We start from the raw sequence: 19492 nt of genomic DNA, 5'->3' as shown, positions 1-19492 counted from the left end.
AGGTTCCCAGGCAAGGGGTGGAATCAGAGCTCAAGCTGCCAGCCTACACCACAGCCACAGCAACGCAGGATCCGAGCCGTGTCTGCGATCTACACCACAGCTCACAGCAGTGCTGGATCCTTAACCCACTGGGCAAGGCCAGGGATCAAACCTGTGTCCTCATGGATGCTAGTCTGATTCATTTCCACTGAGCCATGATGGGAACCCCAAGAAGAGTTTATAAAATTTTGATTTTTTGTCTTAAGGCCGTACCTGCAGCAATTTTGATTTCTTTAGTGATAAAGTTGTCCGTGTTTTCTCAATCGTACATGAAGATCTTAAGATCTGTACTACCTAAGAAACTGTTAAAAGCTGCTTTTGCTGCTGAGGGAATTGACCCCCACGGCTCCTTTCTGCAGATCTGACAGAGGACAGCGGAATGAGAGCCACACGATGTTTTGCGCTTCGCCATCCCGCCCGATGGCACAGTGCTCAGCACGTAGCTCGTAAAGACAGACACGTGGGGCGCCTTTTAACTCGACGTGTCTTCTGCAAGGGAGCTTTGCTTTAGTGAACAGCAGTAATTCTCCAAGTCCGTGTAACTGCTTTCCAAAGTTAACAGGTGTTTCCTGTGCGTTCTGGACGCCTGGTCAGTGGGACACTGGTTTACTTAAAATGCAGCTGTGTTCTGACCTCACACAAGTAAGAGCAATATTTAACCTGACAGCTATTTACTCAGATGTGACCACCTATTTCACACCGGGAGGTATGTGTTGGGGCCATGGATGCAAAGGTGCTTATCATCTGTTACCCCCTTCATGCTCCTATTTCGTGTATCTCCTGTTTCCCCTTTAGGAGGGAGGGGCAAGGGGCAGGGTTAACAAAGAGCTTTGCTGAGTGAGAGTGAGTGCTGTACAACAGCACATCGAGGAAAGGTGTGCTTTGTACCTCTTGGCATACAATCGAGACAGTAAATGTCACCTATTGCTTTGACGACACGACCAACAGGATGTGCCAGGCAATATACCATGGAAGGGAATGGCGCAACTTCTCCCCCTCATTCAGTCTTTCAACAAACATTTACTGTGTGCCTACCATATGCCAGACACTGTTTGAGGCACTGGGAAAAAAGTGGCATAACAAACTGAAGCGTCTCTCTGTGGAGAAAAGGAACTCCCCTCATTGTCGGGAGGAAGGTACATTGGTATAACCACCACGGAGAACAGTACGGAGGTTCCTTAAAAAACTAAATATATAACGACCATACAATCCAGCAATCCTGCATCTGGGCATATATTTGGAGAAAACCTTAATCTGAAAAGATACACGCACACTCCCCCACCCCCCACCACACACACATGGGAATACTAGTAAGCCATAAAAAAGAATGGAATAAAGCCATTTGAAGAAACATGGATGGACCTAGTTATCACCCAAGTGAAGTCAGAGAGAGAAAGACAAACATCATATGGTATCACTTTTAAGTGGAATCTCCAAAAATGACACAAAGGAATTGATTTATAAAACAGAAAATGGACCCACAGACACAGAAAACAAATTTATTGTTGCAACAGGGGAAAGAAAGGTGACAGGCAGGAGGAATAAATTACACCACAGCCACAGCCATGCCAGATCTAAGCCATGTATATGACTTACCATGCCAACGGTTGCTCATGGCAACGGTGGATCTTTAACCCACTGAGCGAGGCCAGGGATGGAATCCCCGTCCTTGTGGATACTAGTTGGGCTCATTAGTGCTAAGACACGACGGGAACTCCTACCTTTCCTGTTTTGGAAGGGGAGATTTCCTTGAAAGGTAAGATATGAATTAGGTCTAGAAGACTGAGAGATAATCTGTCTGGGGGAAAGGGTATGTCAGGTATTACAATAAAGCTAAGAAAGAGGAATGGGACGTGTGGGAATGCCGGGCAGTCTTATGTAAGTAGGTAAGCTCGTGAGATTAGAAAGGCCAACAAAAAGTCTTATATACTAAGCTGGGGAATTTGAACTTATTATCTAGGGAGTAAGCCATCAAATGATGCTTAATTACAAAATAATTCTTTGAAAAAAAAACCAATAATAACAATTCTTCTTAGAAAACGGGCAAAAGAAATCAGGATTTTGCAATTACTTGGTGGCTCAGTGAGTTAAGGATCTGGAGTTGTCATTCCCATGAGTCAGGTCTCTGCTGTGGCAAGGGTTCAATCCCTGGCCTGGGAGCCTCCTCGTGCCATGGGTGCAGCCAAAAAAAAAAAAAAAATTACAAATAGCAAGTTCCCGTTGTGGCGAAGCAGAAATGAATCCAACTAGGAACTATGAGGTGCAGGTTTGATCCCTGGCCTTGCTCAGTGAGTTCAGGATCCAGCATTGCTGTGGCTGTGGTGTAGGCTGGCAGCTGTAGCTCTGATTAGACCCCTGGCCTGGGAACCTCCATATAGCAGGGGTGCAGCCTTAAAAAGACAAAAGACAGGGAAAAAAACAAATAGCAAATGTGCACATGAAACGATATTATCATCAGCTATCAAGGAAATGCAAATTATACCTAAATGGGATGTCATTATATACCTATGGGAATAACTACATGAAAAAGGACAAACAACAAGCACTGATGAAGACACTGGATCACTCATACGTTGCTGATGGGTAAGTAAAATGACACAGCTACTCTGGAAAACGATTTGGTACTTTCTTATGAAAGTAAACATACAATTACCACATATCTCACAATTGTACTTTAGGGCATTGATCCCAGAGAAAATAAAATATATGATCACATTGAAACTTATACATAAATGTCCATCATAGCTTTATTTGTAAGAGCCAAACAGTGGAAACGGCCTTTTAATTGGATGCCCTTTAACTGGAGTATTACTCAGCAATAGCAAGGAAAGAGCTATTGATGCAATGCAACCACTGGGCTGAATCTCCAGTGCGCTGTGCTAAATGAAGAAAGCCAACCCTAAAGGGTTACACACTGTAAGATTCCATGACATAGAGCATTGTTGAAATGATTATTGGCTGCCAAGGATTGAGGTGGGAGGTGGATGTGGTTACAAAAGGGCAACAAAAGAAGGGTTTTGGGCGTTTCCATCCTGGCTCAGCAGAAACGAATCTGGAATCTGATGAGCACTCATGAGGACGCAGGTTCGATCCCTGGCCTCGCTCAGTGGGTTAAGGTTCCAGCATTGCCGTGGGCTGTGGTGTCGGTGGCAGACATGGCTCGGATCTGGCCTTGTTATGGCTGTGATGTAGGTCGGCAGCAGCTACAAATAGCCCCCTAGCCTTCGAATCTCCATATGCCCTCGGGTACAGCCCTAAAAAGACAAAGAAACAGATTTTTGTAGTGATGGGATTATAGGGTATCTTGACTGTTATTTGTGTATATACAAACGTACACACCTGATAAAATTATATAGAACTAAATATATAAACACACTGCGTAAGATATTTAAGTCAGGTCAATGGGTTACATCGATGTTAATATCCTGATGGAGCCATCTTACTCTGTCCCCATTAAGGGACTCTAGCTAAAGGATACTTAGTTTTTCTCCGTACTATTTCTTACCAATGCATGTGAATCTCTAGTTATATCAATAACAATTTCAATTAAAGAACAGTATACTAGAGTGTAAATTCCTTATAGGGAGGAACTGTCCTTAATTTCTCTGACTTCTAGTCTGATTCCACTCCATTCCCACAATTTCCAAATGCTGAGACCAATCAAGACGAAGGCATAACTAGAGGTACCTTTTTAGTTTCTGGTTTATCCAAGGGAAAATTACATTTATTCATTTCTATAAAAGTAAAATCTGTTTCACTAAAACTCTCTCTATAAATGCTCTAAAACAAAATTTTAAAAGCCAACTCTATTAGCCACTAGTGATTTCTAAGACACTTGGAAACATCCCCTCTAGCAGTTAACATGTCACTACGTCTACATGAGAACGAGACACCTTTGAAAGCAACTGTCATAGGAGGAGTCTTTCAGAGTCATGGAAAAGTGGCAGATTGAGGCCGAGGGATTTCAGGTGGCTCCTATAACAAAAGCCTTCAGAGCAATGCTCTCCACTGTCCCTTTTCTATCCTCTGCTTTAGCATAAAACACAGGGAAGAGGAGAGGCAGCAAGCAAGTGACACAGAGCAGTGAGGTATACACGTGTCTATGTCTGCAGACTAAAAACTGTACAGTTATCTACCTTTAACAGCCAAGCACAGCTCTTGCCAAGCTCGCTTTACAGTGTTATGATCAGCATTCCTAAAATTTTCTTTTGTCTTTTTTATCTTATTTTTTTTAGGGCCGCACCCATAGCATATGGAAGCTCCTAGGATAAGGGCTGAATAGGAGCTACAGCTGCCAGGTTACACCACAGCCACAGCAACACAGGATCCGAGCCCCACCACAGCTCACGGCAATGCCAGATCCCTGACCCACTGAGTGAGGCCAGGGATTGAACCCGCATCCTCGTGGACAGCAGTTGGGTTCTTAACCTGCCAAGCCACAATGGAAACTCCCAGAAGGACTTTAACTCAGGCAGAATGAACACAGATGCCGAATTAAAAAGTCACAAAGGGAATTCTTGTTGTGGTTCATTGGTAACAAACCTGACTAGTATCCATTAGGACACAGGTTCGATCCCTGGCCTTGCTCAGTGGGTTAAAGATCTAGCTTTGGAGTTCCCGTCGTGTGGTGCGTGGTTAACGAATCCAACTAGGAACAATGAGGTTGCGGGTTCGATCCTCAGCCTTGCTCAGTGGGTTAAGGATCTGGCGTTGCCATGAGCTGTGGTGTAGGTCACAGACGCGGCTGGGATCCCGCGTTGCTGTGGCTGTGGTGTAGGCTGGTGGCTACAGCTCCGATTAGACCCCTAGCCTGGGAACCTCCATATGCCGCGGGAGCAGCCCAAGAAATAGCAAAAAAGACAAAAAAAAAAAAAAAAAAAAGATCTAGCTTCACCATGGCTGCAGCATAGGTCGAAGACGCAGCTCAGATCCCACATTGCTGTAACTGTGGTACAGGCCAGCAGCCACAGCTCCGACTTGACCCGATCCTGGGCACTTCTATTTGCTGCAGATGCGGCCCTAAAAAAAAAATTTAGCCCAAATTCAAAAGGCTCCAGAAATCCTATCTCCTTTAATCTTCAATGAGAGAGAGTGCATCACCTTCCTCTTTGGGGAGAAAACCCTACCACTCCAATTTTTCATTAAGATAATAAGGATATTATGTTATCATAAAAAGGCATTTCAGCCTTAGAAAATTATTGACTTTGAGGAATTCATGAATAGCGATTCATATTAAACTGCGGTGCTTTAGAGCTCAGAAAGCCCTTGACAGAGCATGATGAGGAGCAAGGATAACAGATAAAACAGCAACTGTCGTGTCAATCAGTGGGGGAACATGAAACATGCATAACCCTTTCTGGGTCGTTAACATCCACATGCAAACTGGGAGATGAGAGGAACCGTTTTAACTTGTTTTGAATAGCAAACGCTGTGAACTTAACCAAATGCAAACATGGCATAAGCAGTTCAGTTTCCAACCACTGAGCCATCTATTTCCTCACCAGAAAAGCTTTCAAAACTCGAGTTCTTCTTGCATGAAAAATCTGGGGCCTCTGAAAATGCTCATTACCATCTATCCCTATCACTGCAGGTGTCCCTGTGTTTTCCCTTTAGAAAATGAATCAACTGAGCAAAGTAATATTGTTTTCAATTAGGGTGCTCTGGGGAGACGATTCCCAGAAGTCTGCAACACGAGCATGTTCTGATTTAACGTCATTATGTCTTGGAGTTCCCGTCGTGGCTCAGTGGTTAATGAATCCGACTAGGAACCACGAGGTGGCGGGTTCGATCCCTGGCCTTGCTCAGTGGGTGAAGGATCCGGCGTTGCCGTGAGGAGTGGTGTAGGTCGCAGACACAGCTCGGATCCCGCGTTGCTGTGGCTGTGGTGTAGACCAGCGGCTACAGCTCTGATTCAACCCCTAGCTTGGGAACCTCCATATGCCACAGGAGCAGCCCTAGAAAAGGCAAAAAGACAAAATAAATAAATAAATAAAATAAAATCCTTATGTCTCAGGATCAGAAAATTTGGTTCCATACTCAGTTCATCTGCCTGTCAGCTGTGTGCCCCTGGGCAAGTCACTAAACCTCACTGAGGCTTCGTTTCCTCATCGGTAAAAGAAGCTCATGTCTTAGAGGATAAGAGGGATAAATAACTCTCCGAAGAGCTCAGAGCACATGAGAAATATCGAGCAAACAGCCGTTAGTATCAAACACGGAATTCATGCTGTTGGAAGTTACCGGCATTTGTTATCCTTGATATTGTCGGATCGATGAATTTTTGGTGAAGTGGGGACAAAACTGGATTGAGGAGGTGAATCGCAGGATTGAAGGGAAGCAAGCTTTTGTTAACATATATGAGGAGAAGCAGAGATGTGCTGGCTGAAGGCTTTGCTTGCTTTGAACACTCGCCTCCCTGAAATTACTATTTAAAAAATTGGAGCCATATCACCCTATGCTCATAGGCAGCTGTGTGGCAGCCCTCCTTCCGGACGGGGGAATAAAATCTGTCAAAATCTGTCCAGCAGAGGAGCAAAAAGCAACGGATCCTGAAACTTTTTGCAACTCAAGTCACTTGCGTTTTCTAAATCTTGCTGACTTTCTCTGTCCTGCTCCCACGACAGCCTCAGAAGTGGCAATGTGGTATTTTGAAGCACAGGGTGGGAGCTGTGATTTTGCAATTTCCCATCCCTGTGGGGTGGGGAAAGTCAACAAGTCTGGCTGGGCTTCGTTTTATCAGTGAATGAGGAGGCTGGACTGGCTGATTTGTAATGACTCCTGCAGTTCTAAAATGCAATGATGGTGTAACTTCATTTAACCTAAAGCCATTAAATATCCAATGTTTTGCAAACTACCCAAAAGGCCTCTGTTTAAATTCCCTCACCCAAAAGCTGCTACCTGGACGAATGAAGGAGCTCATTATTTATTCCTTCCTCCCCTCCGGGGTGTCCTTCCCACAACCTGTTAGGCGTTAGAGAGGAACTGTGCTTTATTCTCCTGCTTCCAACAGTGGAGCTACTGAAAGAAAAATTAGGTAGTGAAAAAGCTACTCATTTAAATTGAAATCTCTATTTCCTCGTGACTGCAGATACATCTAAGGACCAACAGAAAGAGGGGGAAAAAAACCCACAAAACCAGTTACCAATTATTCTTTCTTTATTCATTATATCTACGTTCCTGGGCTTGAAATTACAGTTGCCATGCAATTCAAACCAGAACTGCTTTTCAGATTAAGAAAAACAAAAATAACAACCAAAGCCAAAAAACCAAAAAAAACCCCAAACCAGAAAACACAAAACAAAAACCAAGCTATTCTAAGTTTATTAAAACCAAGTCTATTCTTTAATTCCTAATGTTTCAAACGATAGTAACATGTGTCAAAGTATATGGGCCATTATAAAAATGTTACCAAGAAAGGACTTTAAAAAACACATGACCTGAGTAAAACATGGTTTTCACAGAATCCACAGGAGCTAAAAGAACCAGGAGTTGTATCATTTCAAACAGAAAAAAGTTAAATGTGTTCGTTTTCCTTTTAATTTTTATCCAAACATTCAGGGGAAACTGACTTTCTTTGTTCAGTGTTTATTATTCCACCTTTCCTGTAGCAGAAACCAAAATACTTTGATAAATGGGAGAGTCTGGTAAACAGACCTTTGAACGTTAGGGCTCAGAAACACTAATCCAGTCGCATTTCCATTTCTGTCCGTTTGTCCTGAAGTCACCACCAACAGGCTTCAGGTTCCCTATATTTAAAAGGGTAATAACACCTAATACAGCCTTACTCCAATCCACACTTGTATGGATCCATAATATGGGCAAATAAGAAGGGATGAGAAATCTGAAAGCAACCTTCAGAAGACAGCTGACCTTTCTGGAAATACTATCAGAGGACTTTTCTCCACTGACCGTCTGTTTAACCAACCCAATTTTTATGGCTCCAATGACAGCCATTTGTCTCTGCCTGATGTCAAGACTACTTGCAAATACCTCTTCTTTTTTTTTTCCCTGCAGAGACCCACAATTACCAGACCCAGACTAAACCACCCAAAGTTGTTCCATACCATCCAGAAGAAAGTAGGCAGTTCCATTCCTGAACTTAACTTTTAAACTCAGTATTTAATAAAAAGGTCAGCACTGCTTTGTAGTTTCCCACACCCAAATATACTATAACTTGAACTCTTCTTTGTACCTAATATAGTTTCAAGAAAGTATAGGCTCAGAGGTCCCATCATGGCTCAATGGTTAACGAACCCAACTAGTATCCATGAGGACGCAGGTTCGATTCCTGGCCCTGCTCAGTGGGTTAAGGATCTGGCGTTGCCATGAGCTGTGGTGTAGGTCACAGACACAGCTCAGATCCTGCATTGCCATGGCTCTGGCGGAGGCCAGCAGCTACAGCTCCAATTTGACCCCTAACCTGGGAACCTCCACGTGCCGCAGGTTTGGCCCTAAGAAGACAAAAAGACAAAAAAAAAAAATAATAATAATAAAATAAAATAAAATAGGCTCATATAAAAATGTTTACTTTTTAAGTAAAAGGCTCTCCCTAAATACCAAATTAGTCTATGCAACTCCAGGAAAAGATGACACATTTTAAAGAAATATCTGGAAGAACGCAGAACGCTTACCAAAGTACTATACAAGCACAGGCACTGCTTATGAGTCCCTGAACTATGAATACACTCATCCTCTTGTGCACAAGCAAGAGCCTGCAGGCCCGAGGGCTGCTGAGCCAAAGTCCCCCTCTCCGCCTCTCATCCTGCTCCCTCCTCCTTCCTCAACGTGCTCATCAACACACCAACCTTTTCCTCCTTGGAGGCGCCGGCATTTAAGAGTCCAAAAAAAACCCTATTTATTTAATTTTACGGCTCTGTTTTAATCCTAGAGTCCCTGTCTCATTTCCTATGACTTTCCATTAGCGTTTTTCACATATTAGAAGCTGAAGATGCTCTGGTGGGTGGGCTGGGAATCCAACTCCTAGGCACAGTTATTTCCATTGCAACCATGCACTGAATTCCAAACATCGTACTAATGGGCTTAATCCATTCACCGGCTAATGGACTGTCTCATTATCTTCACCTATCAGATCCCACAGGTATTAAAAATGCTCAGGAAAAGAATGAGGGCCTTCCCTGTCACTTCCCGCATCTGCCCTTTCCCAGGAGGCTCACAATAAGAACATTTCTCCAGGAAATAGGTCAGAAACTCACTTTGCAGAGCAATTTATAGCTAACTGATATAATTAATTTCAATTTTATGAAAACAAAACCATAACTTTGGCTAAATTTTAAAATGTTTGATCTTTAATATTCAAAAATTTAATGAAAACCTGACAATGGAAAACCAACCAATGAGCTCTAAAAATAACGCCACCCTTCAGTGCAAATATCAGCTATCTCAAAACTGTATTCTTATCAAGGAAGACAGGGTGTGTGTGTGTGTGTGTACAATCACAATGTAGGATATTAGTTCTTCCATGCCTGACTGAAAATATGCCCCCCTGAAAGTAAAAAGTGACATTCTATCACATACAAACATGTATATGTGATAAACTATCACTTTGCTATTTTGGCGAGAATGAGACCAAAGTAATATAGATGGACAAAATACTGCAATTTAGAAGTTCCCGCTGTGGCACAGCAAGTGAAGGACCCAGCCATTGTCTCGGCAGTGGCTCAGGTCACTGCTGCAGCTCGGGTTCGATGCCCAGCCCTGTGCTGTGGGTTAAGGATCCAGCATTGCTGCAGCTGTGGTGCAGGCTGCAGCTGAGGCTCAGATTTGATCCCTGGCCCCGGAACGTCCACATGCTATGGGTGTGGCCCCAACAGAACAAAACGAGAAATTAATTTAGCTAATTCCTAACACAAATTTAAAAGGAAAACGAAAAGCTTTATCACCAAGAAATAAAATCCAGTGCTTCTAGCTGCAGGGTCAAATGTAGGGTAAGTATGTAAACAAATAGATTTGCCAAAACTGTGTGGCTTCGGTTCCAACACGAGAAACACAAAGTTAAAAAGCCATACAAACTTTTGATATTTCCTGAGCTGCTGCTGAAAATAACTCACAGGAAAGGGCTGATGTTGAGACATATGAGTCCCAACCCCCACCCTCTAAGGGTGCTTAATCTTACTGGTGCTATGACAACCATGGAAACGGTCATTAGGGCTATTAATTGATACTTTAATCGTTATATTAGGATCCAACCATACCACCAGATGGTAAATGTAACCCAAGGGCGCTATCTTGTAGACTCTGTGAAGATTTATAGCACAAGTGCCATAATGGGATTTGAGACTGGAAATGCCATTTGGCAGCTCTTGAAGCCCAGGTCTTTTTTTTTTTTTTTCTTTTCTCGGTTTTTCTTTTTAGCTGCACCCATGGCGTGTGGAAGTTCCTGGCCAGGGACTGAACCCTTGCCACAGCATCAACCTGAGCCACTTCAGGGACAAAGCCAGATTCTTAATCTGCCGTGTGACACGAGAATTCCTAAGCCCAGCTTTGTGCTTAAAGTAGGGAGAAAGTAAACAATGACGTGGAGGTTAGAAAATGATCCCCTGAAAGCCCAATCTAGTCATGTCCACTTTTATAAGCCTGGGGTCAAAGGTCACCATCTCTGTGACGTCATCTTTAATGACCTACTTGGGGTACAACTCAGACAAAACTAAGATTAATAAAACCATGGTGTCCTGTAACCGAGCTGTCTCACTGGGCAGAAACTCCTAGGGAGTGGCACCCCTTTCACTTCCGACACATGGTCAGCGTTGTGCAGTAAATACACTGAGCACTTGAAAGCCCAATCACTGTACTTATAAGAGCAAATTAAAACAACAGAGGAAAAGGCTGCAATGTTTCCTGGGAAAGTTTTTCTTGGTTATAGAATCAAGAAATCTGCTACGATTTTTTAAATTTAAATTTTATTTTTTATTTATTTATTTTTTGTCTTTTTAGGGCTGCACCCACAGCATATGGAGGTTCCCAGGCTAGGGGTCAAATCAGAGCTGTAGCCACCCACCTACGCCACAGCCAGAGCAATGCCAGATCCCCAACCTACACCATAGGTGTGCAACGCCAGATCCTTAACCCACTGAGGGAGGCCAAGGATCGAACCTGCGTCCTCATGGATGCCAGTCAGATTTGCTTCCGCTGAGCCAGGATGGGAACTCCTCTGCTACAATTTTAAGGGGAAAATTCCAATGTTTGGGCACAATTGTTTTGCAACTTGTCCCTAACTTTTCACTCTCAGGGGCCCAAACTTTAGGAACTTCCCGGTAGAAGTCAAACCCCTGCAATCACAGCAGGAAATGAGCACTCATCACCTGCACGCCAGCGAGGGAGGAGGGCCCACGGCCTGGTAGTTGTTCTGGGTTTCTGAGGTCTGAAACATCTCAGAGGAAGAGCCTAACTGTTCCCAAAACACACTGGAAGCCTCCAAAGGGGCTCATAATCTTATTTCCCACAAAACTGTTGCTGAGAAGCCGGAACAGGGACCCAGTGGATGTACCAGGTTAGGAAACCTGAAGCTCTGTGTCTATGGCCTCACCTTCCTTCACCTTGACCTCTGGCTGCTCAGCCTTCTGAGCGCCACGCCTACCCATCCAGCCCCCTCCCTCCGTTCTTTCCACGGGAGTTTTTCTTGCCTGAGGTTAGAAAATCAATTAGCAGGCTCACACAAAGGGGACTGGGGAGCGTGAAAAGGGAGGGATAGCAAAAATCAAGGAAAAGGAGGGAAAGAAAAATCTAATCTACGGCCTCCTCCAGGCCGCCCCCGGGCTCTCTCCTTCTTATCACCCTCAGGGCCTCAGAGTCCGCTTCCCCAGCAAGCCCAGCCCCCGGTTTCCTCATTCCTCCTCAGGCACCTCACCCCTTCCACTAACCCTGCTGCTTCGGAAGCAGCGGATTTGCTCCCCCAACACCCAGGCCAACTCGCCTACATCCGCACCAAGCGCTGTCGGGGAGAGTTTACCTGGGAAGCGGGAAGGGGAGGCCGCTGCAGCAGCGGTTTACATCCCAGAGGGGCTCAGATGGGTTCGTTACCCGCCAGTTCCGCAGCGGTTTCTTTGGGGAAACACACTCTGGGCTCCACATCACCAGAAACGCTTAAGAACAGGATCCTTTTTGGAACGGGGGGCTGCCCACCATTCTCTCCTGCTCAGTTATAAACAGGGTGTCATCGATGTGCCCATCTCAACTCCACAGAAGCTGCCCATGGGGGCCACCCTCCCGCTTGGCAACTGTCTGTTTACGAATCCAGAATCTGGTTGGTTACGTGCGTAGATGCCCTAAAACTAGCGTCTCTGTGAACCAGTTGCCCTGAGATCCAGAAGCCTTTTCCCCCACACCCACCCCCGCCCTGAGGCCCAAGACACTGTTAGAGACACTCCTTTGATTCATTTTAGCAGAAAAAAAAAAAAAAAATCTTAAACAAGGTTCATCTGTATTTTGGTCTTAGCATTTTAGAAACCTAGGGGGTTAGATTTTGAGCTAATTACTCTAAAGCACAGGACTGTTTTCAACAGTCAGATCAACGGACAGGACTGCCTCCTGGATCCACGCAGCTCACCTGAAGCAGGCGCCCCAGTTCTCATTTACCTTATTTCGGGGGCGGTCCTCCTCAGGAAGGCTTGAATTTGGCTGCCTCTTTCTCTGCGATGTTGTTTACAAAAGGTACAACCTTCCAGGCAAAACTGTTGGTCTGGCCCTTTGACTGAAGGCTTTTGATTCAGCGGGCACATTTTAGGAGCCTCGAGCCCGTCTGGGCCTCCCTGCTCCAGGCCTAACCAGACATCTCCAGGGAAAGCTACATTCAGAAGCAGAGTCGCCCACGCTTCACCAGGCTGCCTTACTTAACGCCTTTAACCTGTCTGCCCAAAGGCGCCCTGGGTTTCCTGTGGCCTTGAGAAAGAGCCCTGCACGAATGCCCGCTGCGCTGGCCGGCTGGCACGCGAACCCCTGCCCTCCTGGTTCCCCCAACTGGAGCAGCAGTGCCCAAAGGCACAAGAGGCAAACCAGAGGAGTTCACAGCTGGTGAGAGAGATAATGACAAACCCTCCAGATCACGCCTTAGGGCCAACAAGAAACCCGACCAAGCGCCAACCCTCCAATTTCAAGGACAAACTTCATTGCTCTGGACAGGAGCATGTCACACGCTAAACTCCCTCCCTGCACCTACACAATAACACACAAACACTGATGAAAAGGAGGGCAGCGCCAACAAAACCTTTGCACAGCGAGAAGAGCAGGCACAAAAATAGACTCTAAAACAAAGGTGGACAGGAGGTCCCGTCGTGGTGCAGTGGTTAGCGAATCCGACTAGGAACCATGAGGTGGCGGGTTCAGTCCCTGGCCTTGCTCAGTGGGTTAAGGATCCAGCGTTGCCGTGAGCTGTGGTGTGGGTTGCAGATGTGGCTCAGATCCCGCGTTGCTGCGGCTGTGGTGTAGGCCGGTGGCTATGGCTCCGATTTGACCCCTAGCCTGGGAACCTCCATACACCGTGGGAGCGGCCCAAGAAATGGCAAAAAGATAAAAAAAAAAAAAAAAAAAAAAAAAACAAGGTGGACACTTTACTCTCCATTATTGAACTATTTACGCCACAGGAGAGGCTTCTGCCTGGGTATCACCTTCAGGGAGCAGACAGCTGCCAACAGAAGGCCGTCAGCTGTGCAGCAGGGAGTCCAAGGGTTCCGAGTAAGGAGACGCGCTCAAAGAGCAGCAGTGACCCAGACTTTACTTAATAACTGTATTTATTCAATTCACCCAATAATCCTTTTCTTGAGGCCCTCCGAGGTGCCACACAGGTGAATATTTCCACAAAAGTCCTACTTTCAGACCCAAGCACGCAAAGGCTTGAAGTTGGCGACCTAAGAACACAAAGACTTCAAAGAGGGTCTGGGCGCTTTGTGTTAAACACAAAACACTTTAGATATGAGGCCAAGGTTCCCTCGGGGCCTCTGGCGGGAGAAGGTGGCTGCTCCCGTGGTCGCCTCCTCTGCCTCCTCATTCACCCGTGTCCTCAACGGCCATCTACTGAGCCCTCCCAAGCCCCGTGCCTGGCCTCAGGCAGGACAAAAAGGTGCGGCCAGAACTCTTTGTGGAGCTTAAAACCGAATACCAGTCAGACACATCCGTAAACAATCCCGCCCTAAAACAGACCAAGATAAAGGCTGTAAGGAGACCACAGCCTAATTGGAAGGTCAGAATAGGAAGTAAACACTTCCCACTAGGTAACTGTAGAAGTTTCAGGAAGCCCAGGATGGCTGAGCTGGACCAACAAAGATGGGAAGGGTTTAATTAAGACAGAGCGAGAAGGTCCAGGGCTAAGAGGTATATATTCAAAAGTGAAAAGGGACCGTAGTTGTTTTCCGGCATTTTTCCCTGTGTCCCTCTGAAGTTAGTAATTAGCCTCCAACAAGAGAAATAACTGATGCTCAAAGCGTAGTGGATTTTGCAGACGTAGAGGTTTTACCTGACAGAGGCGCCGTACGTAGGTAAGCACGTAGATTTTAACAATTTCAGGGATTTCTTATTTCTAGCAAATAACCCTCACTGAAGGGGCCAATGTCCTCCCCAAGGGCCTCACTAGGACGTCCAAGCGGTGCTTTAGAGGCACGGGGCTGTCTCTGCTCTAGGTCTTCCTTGCAGTACCGACACGACGCCTACTGGTTCAAAGTCTTTGAATCAGCTCATGAAAGACGTCAACTGCTCAAAGGCTGCACTGCTAGTAATCCCGAGAGACGAGACAGAGACCGCACTTTGGAAATAAGATACGCTTACCTAAACCACTCTCTCCCCAAGTGATTTTTCCCCGCGTGTGACATTAACCCATCTCACAGGGTTGCTGAAGGTTAATTTCAGTGACACCCACGCGGCAGGGCAGTGTCTGTCTGACATCGGACTGTTACCTGGAATGCTGATGTCTGCGTCCAAGCAGCAGCTGGCCGCCCGAAGCTTCATATGGCTCTTCCACCTCATACACATTTGCATCGGCGTCCTCCACGCTGCTGGAATTCTGCCAGTGCACGTCTGACGTTTTCCCCGCAGCCATAATAAATGGCAAATTCTCATATTCTGGTATTTCCTCATAATGGCGTATATTTTCATACTCGGGTGCACAGCCACCTGTAACCGATTTGCAAGGCGCCTGGGATGCCGGCTCCCTGGAGAGCATCTGGTCATCCAGAGACTCAGCTCGGGGTCCGTTAGCTCCACTGGCCTGGCCCCGAGGCGTCTTCCTCTTCTTTGGGGATTCCAGGCCATGGTTATCTGCCGAGTGCGCCTTGGTGGGTTTATTTCTCTTCTCTTCTCCTACCAACGAGCTGGGCCCATCACTTTCGCTCCCTTTCCGCTCCCTCCCCACAAGGCGGCCTGAGGCTATGTCTCCAGGTTGGCTACTCTTGGACCAAAATTTCTGGAAGTCACTTTTCATGAAACAGATGGACAGTTTCAGGGCGAGCAACTTCTTTAAAGAGTTCTTCTTCTGAGCGTCCTTGCAAGGCTTCGTGCACCTTTCCATGTCCACAGCGGATAATGATTTGGCTCTTGGCTTGGCCAGGGCGGTGGCGGGCTCACCGTCCGAGGAGGCGGTGGCAGACTTTAGGGATTGCGGGCTCCCGGAAAAGGGTATAATAGGATGGGGTAACTTCCACACGGGCTTCTCTGAAGCCTGTTTAGCCATCTCGGAAGCGGATGATATGCCATGGCTTGGGGCACAGAGATGATTTCTTTCTAGACCCTTCTTTGAATTTTTGTCTTCATCTGAGGGGTAAGAACTTTTCTCTGCAAGCTCCTCTGAGGCAGCCTTTTTAAGTACTCCTGCAGCAGGCAAGCTGTGTCTCTGAGGCTTTTTGGGGACAATTCTTGAGGAACTTTCATCTTTTACTACAGATTCCTTTTGCAGTCGGGGGCCAGACACTCCCGGGTTACAGGCAGCAGGCAAATGTTCGCTGCAGGCTAACTTGAGCTGCTTGGGCAGGCTCATAGACAGAGTACTGCATCTTATAAAACTGGTCCCCTGGTCCACAGCAAGCGACACACCAGAACCATCTCCTGTCCTGTTGTCGGAACTCAAATTAGAGTCTGTCCCTAAAGGAGGTGCCGTCTTTTCAAAGGAAGATGTTTCGGGACACAAGGCTTTCTGTGAATTGGCAAAGGTTTGTCTATCACCGTCGAAGTCCACATTCAATTCACGTTGCTCTCCTGGCTTCGCTTGGTCCACCCGTTCCTGGTTCCACAAAACACTCTGATGAGAAACACTGATTGTATTGTTTTTCAAACTATCTTCGAAAAGACAAGAGCTACTGTCTACAGTGGCCGGTTCTTCAGTAGGTTCACTGGGAGCATCTACACATTTCTGGCGTAATAAACGTGCAGCACGTGCCTTTCTGGGCTTAGGAGTTGGAAATTTGGGGGTACACGGCACCAAGTGAATTTCCAAGGGACCAAGGTCTCTGATTTCTGAATTCTTCCTCTCTCCACCTGATGATAAAACAGTGCTCCTTTTACCATCTTCTAGAGCTTCTTGTTCAGATGCATGAAAACAACCATTGCTTTGTTCGCTGTCATTCTGACTCCTTTCAACATGCTGACACGCATCGCTAGGAAGCTGTAGGTGGCAACGGTGGTGATCAGGAACTTTCCCAAAGCGGGACAGGGAAGGTGACAGATCCGCAAAGTCGATTCTGAACTGTCTGGTGGAATTCCAGCCATCATTCATTTCTGGACTGTCTGTGGATCTCTGCTTCTGCGGGAAAATAAAAGGGGATGCTCGCTGCGTTAAAACATCTTTGAGCTTCTCTTCCAGGATGCTTGCCTTTAAAATCACTTCACTCTGGCTCTTCACCTTTTCGCCCCGAGCGTCACATTTACCCTGAGACTTCCCAGCCGAACAGGACTCATCAACCTGATGATGTTCTAAGTGTTCGTGCATTTCCAGGGGCCCTAAGACAAGCTGCTTGACACACAAAGTCTCCCTAGTCCCAAGTTTATGGTTACACTCAGGACGGCAGGAACACATTGGTAAAATATAATCACTGCTCCGATGCCCTGGGTTTTCGCAGCCAGAGCTGTCAGTGCTTTCAGATGACTCCTGTTGCTGCTCTTCCAGGTTCACGAGGAGCTTCCTTGATGGTGACTGCCTGACGTCTTGAACAGGTGAGGCCTTCAGAACTTTTGGTTTTGGAGCTATTGCTGGTTTGGTTTTCTTTGTTGGCTGTGGAACACTAGAAACCACGCTATCAGGTTTAGGTGCAACAGGAGGTGGAGCTGGCTTATTAGCTGCCACCACAAACTTTGGCTTAGGGGCCACGGGTGGCTTCTTAATCTCTAGAAAGAAAAGAAAAAAAAAAAGTTTGAGGACCAAAAAACCAAAGCACAAGATGGTAAATGATTAAATCTGCTAATATTTTTACCTTTTTGTGTGTGTGTGTGTGTGCCTTTTGTCTTTTTAGGGCCGCACCTGCGGCATATGGAGGTTCCCAGGCTAGGGGTCGAATGGGAGCTACAGCTGCTGGCCTATGCCACAGCCACAGCAACGCCAGATCCTTAACCCACTGAGCGGCTCCAGGGATCAAACCCGCAACCTCATGGTTCCTGTTAGATTCCTTTCTGCTGTGCCACAAAGGGAACTTTTGACAATATAGTGAACCTGCATTTTACTAAGGAGATCGTGTTAATTACAATAATATTTTCAATTATTACTCTTGAAAATCCTGCTAAGTTGCCCTTCAACTTTTGGTAAACTCACTGTACATTCCTGAAAAATTCCAATACAGTTTTTCTCCTGACTCTGGAACAGATTACCAGAGTATTGTCACTCAACACTAAATCAAATAACTAGCTTCTGCTTGGGATCCATTATACTTGGAGAAAGTACTTGAGTTCATTTCAAGAATGCTAAAAGGGGAATTTGCCTAAGGTTTAGTCATGGTTCAAGCTTCCAGGTGAATAAGCAGTACTTCTCTACCTCCAATAATATACAATAGAGTTGTATAAATGCCCTTTGTCAATGACTTATCTCGCTAGACCCCCAAAACAACCTTAAAAAGGAATACAGAAATGAGAAATTTCCCAACCTTAAAGACTGACAAGTAATGAAACTGAATTATTTGAGGCTCATGATAAAGTGGGTATTTTTTTCTGTGCAGGGGTTGTCAAATGGGAATCTTCACTGTCATTCCTCACTGAGCTTTATTTACTTATTTTTTTTTTTAAAGTCACATACCTGGGCTCTGCTCCAGATGCCTATGCTGTGTACCCTTCACTAATCACCAATAGCACATTTAAAAGATGACCGTAGCTCCTATTATAGCCATTCTTCCTTGACATTATATAAAAAAGTACTTTTATGTTTTCTCACCTACACCATCCATCCCTCATCACCCCGTCACGTTTCCCAAGACTGGAGGCAAAAGCTATTTTATCTTATGCTGCTGATACTTCAGTTTGTTCCTCCAACAGGATCTAAAGCGTAACGAAAACTTAATTTAGCGAAAAAAATAAATGCCAACCTTTCAAAATATCTGCTGGATATTGTTTAAGCACTTGAATACACAGAGGCTTTGATTCTTCACTCAGTGATGACTTCCTTTGAAACAAAGGAAATTAGTCACAACACTCCAACTTGGGAAGATATTACAGGGACACGAGGAGGGGGAAAAACAAGAGTAGGTGCCCCACTTCCTTTTACCAACCGAAGAAGAATTTCCCCAAACGCCTAAGGCACCGTGTTCTACCAAGTTCACTTGAAACAGATGCCTTAGTCAATTCCTCAGTACAATGTTACAATAAAAGAGATACGGAATATTTCCAAAATAATACAAATTCCCAGAGCTATACAACTTCAGTGCAGTATTCAATAAACTTGTGATTTTGTTTGTTTGTTTTTAGGGAGAAAAAAATTTTAAACCATTCAAAGCCTAAGGATAAAGCTTGGTGTGATGGTCTGTTCAATCAAACCCTTGCTGTATTAAGTCAAGTCTCAAGAGCACTATGAATGCCCTAGGCCTCTTTTCAACCTCTCACCTTCCCCAAGAGGAGGAAAACTGACAGACTGTCACATTGATTTCACTTCTATAGCCATTCTGAAAACATCCTACCTCTGGGCAGTTGGGAGGCATTAAAAACAAACATCGATTTTGTTTTATTTTTATTTTCATTTTGCTTTTTAGGTCCACACCCTCAGCATATGGAAGTTCCCGGGCTCAGGTTCTAATCAGAGCTGCTGGCCTACGCTGCAGCCACAGCAATACGGGATCTGAACGGCATCTGTGACCTACACCACAGCTCGGGGCAGCATAGGATCCTTAACCCACTGAGCGGAGCCAGGGATCAAACCCACCTCCTCATGGATACTAGTTGGGTTCACTACTGCTGAGCCACAACAGGGCTATCTTATTTTTTATTAAAAAAAAAAAGTCAATTTTGCAATATGGAAAGTGTTCTAGAGACTGGCTGCACAGCA

At 45.5% G+C, this 19492-nt stretch overlaps 1 protein-coding gene across 21 annotated transcripts in view; it reads right to left on the bottom strand.

Annotated features, from left to right (window-relative positions):
• The window catches only part of FGD6 (FYVE, RhoGEF and PH domain containing 6), a 121141-nt gene that overhangs the window by 97687 nt on the left and 3962 nt on the right, over positions 1–19492 (bottom strand). For 17 of the 21 annotated variants that reach the window (XR_014804324.1, XR_014804325.1, XR_014804326.1 and 14 more), the window contains exon 2: positions 14937–17355. Coding sequence is in view for 6 of the 21 variants with exons in the window: in XM_005664248.4 (XP_005664305.3) it covers positions 14937–17355 (2419 nt within the window). In the remaining 15 variants the exon portion in view is untranslated. Of the gene's footprint in view, positions 1–10369; positions 11019–13791; positions 17356–19492 lie in introns of those variants that run through there. The other 4 variants (XR_014804336.1, XR_014804335.1, XR_014804337.1 and 1 more) reach the window with 4 other exon arrangements.

The sequence above is a fragment of the Sus scrofa genome, chromosome 5 (assembly GCF_054392235.1).
Source record: "Sus scrofa isolate SSC_HxYL_T2T_F1_AM1 chromosome 5, Sscrofa_HxYL_maternal_Yorkshire_Landrace_v2.0, whole genome shotgun sequence".
In the NCBI taxonomy this organism is placed as follows: domain Eukaryota; kingdom Metazoa; phylum Chordata; class Mammalia; order Artiodactyla; family Suidae; genus Sus; species Sus scrofa.
Note: the sequence above shows the minus strand (reverse complement) of the source record. Positions and strands in the feature narration are given on the sequence as shown.